Raw genomic sequence first — 8,787 nt, 5'->3', positions numbered from 1 at the left:
CACGATGTGTAAAAAGAACAGTATGTGTTGCGTTAGCCATCCCTGGACACGTGTTTCGAGGTAGTTGCCTCTCGTCAGCAGGGAGCAGGTCAGTGTAAAGGGGTGCCGTGTGGACTGCCAAAATGTAATTAAAACAGGTCAAGTACCTCTCATGGCGCGCAGGTGCAGATCCAAGGCTCGTCAGCCCGTTGGCTCAAGGGAGCCGTAATAAATTATGCAAAAGTTGGTCGCACACTGCTCGTCACACCAGCAAGTTGCCCCAAAGGACTGTGGTAAATGTAGTGGCGACGGGGGGTACCCCTATGCCACGATGTGTAAAAAGAACAGTATGTGTTGCGTTAGCCATCCCTGGACACGTGTTTCGAGGTAGTTGCCTCTCGTCAGCAGGGAGCAGGTCAGTGTAAAGGGGTGCCGTGTGGACTGCCAAAATGTAATTAAAACAGGTCAAGTACCTCTCATGGCGCGCAGGTGCAGATCCAAGGCTCGTCAGCCCGTTGGCTCAAGGGAGCCGTAATAAATTATGCAAAAGTTGGTCGCACACTGCTCGTCACACCAGCAAGTTGCCCCAAAGGACTGTGGTAAATGTAGTGGCGACGGGGGGTACCCCTATGCCACGATGTGTAAAAAGAACAGTATGTGTTGCGTTAGCCATCCCTGGACACGTGTTTCGAGGTAGTTGCCTCTCGTCAGCAGGGAGCAGGTCAGTGTAAAGGGGTGCCGTGTGGACTGCCAAAATGTAATTAAAACAGGTCAAGTACCTCTCATGGCGCGCAGGTGCAGATCCAAGGCTCGTCAGCCCGTTGGCTCAAGGGAGCCGTAATAAATTATGCAAAAGTTGGTCGCACACTGCTCGTCACACCAGCAAGTTGCCCCAAAGGACTGTGGTAAATGTAGTGGCGACGGGGGGTACCCCTATGCCACGATGTGTAAAAAGAACAGTATGTGTTGCGTTAGCCATCCCTGGACACGTGTTTCGAGGTAGTTGCCTCTCGTCAGCAGGGAGCAGGTCAGTGTAAAGGGTCTTTTTAAATCCACCTGGTAATTTGAAAAGCCATTTTGTCCTAGATGTATCAAAAGGATGGGCAGAAAAAGTGCACCTACATTTTACGACCTGTCTTTACTTTTCTTTTGTGATGCGACCTATGCCCTGGCCAAGTGCCTTAAACCACCTACTCAAATCCCTCCCAGGCTGTGGACACAGTTCGCAAATGAGCCTTCCTCTTTGTGAATCAGTTAACCCTTCCTTTGTGGTATTGGTAACTGGCCAATGGTTGCGACCGCAATTATGATAGCAAATTATTAATGCCTTTGCTATTTGTAATTAGGCAGGGTTACCCCTTTTACGACCCCTCCTAATTAATTACGAGTCGGAATGGATCACAAAACCCAAATGGGTTTAGTACATATAAAAAAGCCCTTCTGGCACATCCCAGACATCAGGCTCACTGTCCACATCACTCACTGCTGTCAGAACACACATCACTCACTTCAACTGCACTACGTTAGATGTCCCAGACTCTACACCCTTCTGTGTTGGAGCCTCCCTGGATCTGCATTCTCTTTCAGTGTCCAATTGCCTGCTTTGTTGCTGATTCTGGTGGAACACTTTTGATGTATGGGAAAAAGTGGTGTAAAAAACAAGACACCAATCAAAATGTGCCTATTTCCCATTGACACTGAGAACACAGCTTTTCAGAAGCACAAAGACTAGGGTTTCCCTGTCTGTTTCCTCTGTGTGTTTGTTTGCTCTACTAACTAGATTGGGTATCTCCCCACCATTATCCCTAGCCACTTTTCTAGAGTAGTGATGAGGTCACAGAACAGACCGTCCTGCAGAGTTATGACACCCGCTGCAAAGGTTAAATATTTGATACCTAGGGGTCAGACTCAGACTTGCCTCTTCAGGGACCTTACAATGAGAATGATGTCTGGACCTCAGAGGATGCAGGTTTTTGCACTCAATTCATTCCTTCTAATCTGGTAACTGTTTCTAGGGCAGTGATGGGACCTCTTTCCCTGGCAGTCACTTTCTCCTTATTTTCAAAGCCTCCAATAGATTCATCTGATGTCTAGGAAAAAATTGGAGCGTTATGTTTTTTCCCCACAGTCTTTGTTTCATTACCCTACTGTTTCAAAAATAAATTGTTATCTTTTCATTTTCAGCACCTGACAACCTGAAACATTACCGCATTTTGGGGCAATTTTCCAGCAAACAACAAGAGGACCCCAACCTCCTTTGCTGCTCTCTCACCCGACCCCGGCTACAACCCAGCAAACACCAGTGTTAAAGGTAAGGCAACTGATGCTATATATTTTTTTACATCGTAGTTAGAGCATGTATGTCATGTGGTCACTCTCAAGGCCCTCAAGCAGTGTCTTTCAGTGCCTCCAGCAACACTATGGCACAGAGAGGCAGGAGGCAGTACGGCTCTATTTTTAGCAGTCATTTGAGATGTATTAGGATAATGCACAATATATATGTATAATGTATTTATACTGAAATTTGATATTATTGCACTGCACCTTATACGTTGTACTTTGATTATTGACAGGTTTCTTTAATATATATATATATATATATATATTGGTAAGGCCAGCAACACCCGACACCCCATCATGAATACAGTACAAGAGCTGATTACAAAGTCATTCCAGTCACGGCCACTTGAACGAAAACTGAAGTTAAAAGAATTGGGACCTCATCAGCCTGAAATAAACCTACAGCAAACTACCCAGGACAGAGGAAAAATGTCAAAACGTACATTCTCAAATGCCTGGTACACAAAAGCTGATTGGCTTACAGGCTGCCCTATACGCAATTCTCTGTTCTGCTTCCCCTGCTTGCTGTTTGGCGGTGACTTTTCTTGGACACGGCAAGGAATGGTCGACCTGAAGCACATCGCTGAAAAAATAAAGAAGCATGCGCTCACAAGAAATCATCTGGAAAACCTGACAAGACTGGGAATGTTGGGGGAAGACGCACCAATTGAGCAGCAGATAAATGATGCGTATCGCAAATCCATTCAAAAACACAATGAAGCTGTGGATAAGAACAGACAAAATCTATCCAAGATCATTGATTGCATTCGTTTCTGTGGTGCTTTCGAACTGGCATTGCGAGGCCATGATGAATCGGAAACTTCCTCAAAACCTGGGATCTTCCGAGGCCTAGTGGATTTAATGTCAACCATAGACCAGGATTTGGAAAGACATTTAGCACATGCTACAGTCTTTAAGGGCACCTCTAATACAATACAAAATGAACTCCTTGACTGTATGCTCGAAATTATAAGAAGCCATATTGTGCAAGAGTTGCGAAACACAGACTTTGTGGCTATTCAGGCTGATGACACCACTGATGTGTCCACTCAAACACAGTCCGTGTTAGTGTTTCGGTACCTTGACAGTGACAGAAACATTGTGGAAAGATTTTATGGCTTCACGCATTTAAGTGACTCTAGTGCAGCAACCATCACTGAAGCAATACTGTGTCAACTGGACTTAATTTTCCCGGACCTGCCTCAAAAACAAAAGCTTATCGCACAAAGCTATGACGGTGCATCCGTAATGAGTGGGAGCCTTAGTGGAGTTCAGAAGAGAATTCGAGATGTGTACCCTAATGCTCATTTTGTGCACTGTTACGCCCACCAACTCAATCTTATTATGCAACAGGCGGTATCAAAGATCAGAGAGACACGAGTCTTCTTTCAGGATATCGGAGGCATAGCAGCATTCTTCACACGTTCCCCCAAAAGAACAGAAGCCCTTCATGAGATTGTGGACAAAAGCGTACCAAGGGGATCCTCAACTCGTTGGAACTTTCACATTCGTACAGTCAACTTAATCTTTGAACAGAGGGAGGGCCTTGAGAAATGTTTTGTCGCCATAGCATCCAGAGCAGACTTTGATCACACAAGTCAGAATGAAGCCCATGGCTTTATTAGAACACTACAAGACAAAGAGTTTCAGTTCTTACTGTTTTTATTTCATGACATAATGATTCCTGTTGATGTGTTATACGATCAGTTGCAAAGAAAAGACCTAGATACTGTCTCTGTGAAAGCCAATACATCTGCATTTGTACAACAGATTATGAAAGTGAGAGATGGGGTTGAAGATTTAGAGAGCAAACTGCCGCAGCATTCTGTTTTTGCAAACCGCAGACAAAACATCACCTCTCTGGTTCGAATTGGAAAGGAGATATGTGACATTGTAATTGTGCAGGCGAAAGAACGCTTTTCGTTCACAAAACATTTGGTGAGTGCGACTTTATTGCAAGGTAAAGAGTTTGCACAATATGATGAATCCTTCCCTGAGCGTGCTCTGAATCAGGCTGTGGAAGCGTATCCTATGCTCAAAAAAGAGCAGCTGAGAACTGAGTTAACTGTACTCTACGGAATGCCTGTGTACCGGAAGGCCACAAGCGCCTTGACTTTGCTGAGTTTAATTCATAAACTGCATATGGAAAACTCACTTACAGAGACAGTGACTTTACTAAAAATTGTGATTACGACTCCAATGACAACAGTAGAAGCTGAACGATGTTTTTCAGCCTTAAAGCGCATAAAGACATTCCTCAGGAACACCATGCTAGAGGAAAGACTAAATGCTTTGGCGATGCTATCTGTAGAGAGCAAGCTAGTCCAAAAGATACCGGACTTCAACATGAAAGTAATTGACAAGTTTGCTACACTGAAAGAGAGACGTGCGGATTTCATCTACAAAAAGTGAATGCTGCTACTTGTTTGAATACAAAAAATTCTGATTGAGGTAAGAAATGCATTGTTATCTCTGTTTTTAAAAGTTTTGTAGTGTTTGTTCTATTTGGAGACTACACAGATTTGCTCACCTTTGTTCACTGGCCGGACCTGTCTCCCGCAGGGTGAACGATTCGTTGCTTGTGTTGCCTATCAAACCTTTCCCCTTGGCAAATTGCGAAAACCTTTATACCAGTGGTTCCCAAACTGTTTACTCCTGAGGACCCCAATTGAGTCACCACTGGAAGCCGGGGACCCCCAAGCAATTTGTATGACTTAAATTTCAAACATTAAAACAGTAATTCGAAAACAATAAACACACGTGTGCACACAAAACGGATACTCGAATTACTAAGGATTTTAGTATTTTATATTGAAAGAATTAGCAAAAAACAGGAGGGTTAGCGCTGCATCTCCATGACTAACTTTTAAATGGTTGGTTTTATTTCGCAGTATGAGACTCCTGCCAGGGCCAGACTGGAAACCCAAAGCAGCCCAGGCAAATGTTTGCAGACCAGTCCCCATACAGTGCACACCTAGTGCAGTGAGTGCGCCTGACCACTACAAAGGGGGCTTTGGGAGGCTCTCCCCCCAAGACAATTTAGGAAACAATGGTGCAGTCTACAACAAATGTATCATTATATATTGAATTGTATCAGCTTTTAAAGAGTAGTAAATGATGACCTTACTATGCACCAGGATATGACAATCTTTGTTGGGGTTCTTCAATGATTCCCATATTATCCTCCTCCAACAGTGCCTCATCTCTCCATAGCCCCTCTGTCACATGTATTTAATTTGTTTTATAACATCTCTCATACCATTGAAGGATGTCAGAGCACCTTAAATCACACACATATAGGGGCTGATTTACAAGCCCCTTGCGCCACAGGTGCGTCACAAAAAGTGATGCACCAGTGACGCATTTTAGTGCCCCATATTTCCAAGGCAGGAAAAGCAACCCTGCGTGACTTTTACTGGTCTTGTAAATATGGCCCAATTGCACACAGCACTTTACGTGAAAGGGACGTTCCATGAGTGTTGCTGTGGGTGTTCCCACGCATAACCCATGGAACCAGACACATTTCCAGATTTACGAGGAATCGTAAATCTGGAAATGTGTCTGAATGCTACGCCACCCCAGGGGAGGCGTAGGGAGGGGCAACTTGGAGAAATTTATTAATTTCTCCTCTTTCTATGCATGTTGCATTCTGCAGCACGCATAGAAACAGGATATTACCTCTGGTGATTGCTTATGTACAGGAAGGTGTCCCTTCCTGCACATAAACAATCAGTAAAACAATGACGTTTTGCAAGTTCTATGTGTGCTAATGCAGCACACTTAGAAGTTGAAAAACGCCATTTCTGATTGTTTACATGCAGGAAGGGTTACTTCCTGCACATAAACAATCTCCCCACGACACAGGCATCCTTGCACCATGGTGCAAATGTGCCTGTGCAGGCGTATGGCAGCAGTTTGTGCGCCAGCACAGGGGGAAGCACAGAGATGCAACATATTGTTGTAAATATGTCGCATCCCTGTGCTTCGAAAGTGACTCAGTGCGGCGCAGCCAAATGGCTTGCGACACACACAGTCAATTTTCTTGCAAATCTGCCCCATGGAGACAATGATTCATACGTGTAAATCAGTGTATAGAAAATGTTACATAAGGCAAATGCGACTACAGGGTGTAGGATTCACATGTTATTCATACTGGTAGGCATTTTTAAAGAGTGCTTGGTCTGGAGAAGCACAAACTCAGGATTCAGAACATAACAGTGGTTAGCATTGACTTTAACAATAAAAATGTATTTCCACCCAAATAAACCTTTTTAGCAGGATTAGGATAATGAAAGACTTGAAACAAACATATGTTTCTAACTTGTATCATGCAGCTTGCAAGCAGCTCTTTGATGACAGTTTATAGGTCACTGTGCTAGATTACTATTGTCACTTATGAACTGCACAGTAACAAAAGAATCTGTGACTAAAGCAGTAACCCACTAACCTAGGCACATAAAAAATGTTTTTCAAAATGCATGGTACACGTTCTTTGCAGTAGGCATATTAACCCTCTGTGCTACATTAGATAAGTCAAAGCTGCCACTTGACACAACTCTCATCTCTCTCCAGCAGGTACATTAATCACCGACGTAATCTTGACACTTTTATTGTTGCTGGAAAACTGCTGATTCTACAAGGAACTTTTTTGTGCTTTTAAAATTACTGCCTGAGGACCCCCCTGGGAATGTGACCACAGTTTGGGAAACACTGCTTTATACCATTTATATTTGGGGTACTTGCGTGGACCTATGTGAAGTGTGTGTACAAAGTTCAGCTCAACCAGAATCACGGTAACAGCGCATTGCGCTGCCTCTTTTATATTCAGTATATTGTAAGACTGTTTTTCTTCCCCCGCCTTTCCTTGTTTTGTTTCCCTGTTTTCCCCTTGCTTGCCATTCGTTACTCTAGAGTCTAATATTCAGTATGTTGTAAGACTGTTTTTCTTCCCCCGCCTTTCCTTGTTTTGTTTCCCTGTTTTCCCCTTGCGTGCCATTCGTTACTCTAGAGTCTATTCTAATAGAGTCGGAAGGCCGTAGGGGAAGACTGTGGACTTTTCTTCAAGTTCCTGACGCTCCTGCGGAACGAGCCTGGCAACCATTACACTGCTGTGCAACTTCTTCTACTCTTAGAGCTGAGATTTCCATGAGTCTTATAGTCTGAATTCAGCACCTGAGCATAATAGGACAGAATGTATGAAGCTCTGTGGTAATACTGAATAAGCAGCTACCTATGTTATGCCATCTATTAATGTAATAACTGCACTTTCACAATTGCTTTATTAACCTTCCTGCTTTCTCAAATTTGCTTGAAAATGCACGATTTTTCTTCTTTTTTTCCAAAATTTTCTTGGGGGGGGTAATCCCCCCAAACCCCCCTTTTGGGGTTCGGGCTCGCGAGCTGCGCTCGCTCGCTACGGTGCTGTATGCTAATTCGGTTGCGCCCCACCACTTTCTAATCTCACCCACCGCCCCTGAAGTATAGGAGTTCTGGAGTAAACTATTGACAAGGGAAGTATTAGGGTTATGAAGTAAACTATTGACAAGGTAAGTGTAGGCATACTGGCGTAAACTATTGATAAGGTAAGTGTAGGTGTACTGAAGTAAACTATTGGCCAAGTAAGTATAGGCATACTGAAGAAAACTATTGACAAGGTAAATATAGGTTAACTGAAAATTAACTATTGACTAAGTTAGTCTAGGTGTGCTGACGTAAGCTATTTACAAGGTAAATGTAGGCATACTGGCGTAAACTATTGACAAGGTAAGTGTAGGTGTACTGAAGTAAACTATTGGCTAAGTAAGTATAGGCATACTGAAGAAAACTATTGACAAGGTAAATATAGGTTAACTGAAAATGAACTATTGACTAAGTTAGTATAGGTGTGCTGACGTAAGCTATTGACAAGGTAAGTGTAGGCATACTGGCGTAAACTTTTAACAAGGTAAGTGTAGGAGTACTGAAGTAAACTATTGGCTAGGTAAGTATAGGCATACTGAAGCAAACTATTGGCAAGGTAAGGTTATATAGGCCAGTATAGGTTTACTGAAATACACTATTGACTAAGTTAGTATAGGTGTGCTGAAGTAAGCTATTGACAAGGTAAGTGTAGGTTTAGTGAAATAAACTATTAACAAGGTAAATATAGGTGCACGAAAGTAAGCTATTGACAAGGTAATTTCAGGCATTCTGAATTAAACTATTGACAAAGTAAGTATATATAAGCCAGTATTGGTTTACTGACTTTAGCTATTGAAAACATAGGTATATGCGGGCTGGTATAGGCTTAATGAAGTAAGCTATTGAAAACATAAGTGTATGCAGGCTGGTATAGGTTTAATGAAGTAAACCATTGAAAGGATAAGTATAACGATGCCAGTATAGACTGACTTCGGGAATCTATTGATAAGTTAAGTATATATAAGCAGTACAGCTTTACTGAAGTAAGTTATTGTCAAGGCAATTAGA

At 42.8% G+C, this 8,787-nt stretch overlaps 1 protein-coding gene across 1 annotated transcript; it reads left to right on the top strand.

Moving 5' to 3' along the window:
• The first annotated feature begins 2,723 nt into the window (after nt 1-2,723).
• On the top strand, nt 2,724-7,298 carry LOC146829663 (zinc finger MYM-type protein 1-like). The gene is made up of 2 exons (XM_085608334.1): nt 2,724-4,770; nt 6,892-7,298. Exon 1 carries the CDS (start codon nt 2,749-2,751, stop codon nt 4,729-4,731), a length of 1,983 nt encoding a protein of 660 aa, XP_085464460.1. The 5' UTR covers nt 2,724-2,748; the 3' UTR covers nt 4,732-4,770; nt 6,892-7,298.
• Nucleotides 7,299-8,787: the final 1,489 nt, after the last annotated feature.

Source organism: Triturus cristatus, chromosome 5_2 (genome assembly GCF_964204655.1).
Source record: "Triturus cristatus chromosome 5_2, aTriCri1.1, whole genome shotgun sequence".
In the NCBI taxonomy this organism is placed as follows: domain Eukaryota; kingdom Metazoa; phylum Chordata; class Amphibia; order Caudata; family Salamandridae; genus Triturus; species Triturus cristatus.
This window is presented reverse-complemented; position numbering and strand designations above follow the sequence as displayed.

Bases quoted from the DNA above. Each gene is read 5' to 3' on its own strand.
- LOC146829663 (XM_085608334.1), top strand. From the start codon at position 2,749: ATGTCAAAACGTACATTCTCAAATGCCTGGTACACAAAAGCTGATTGG.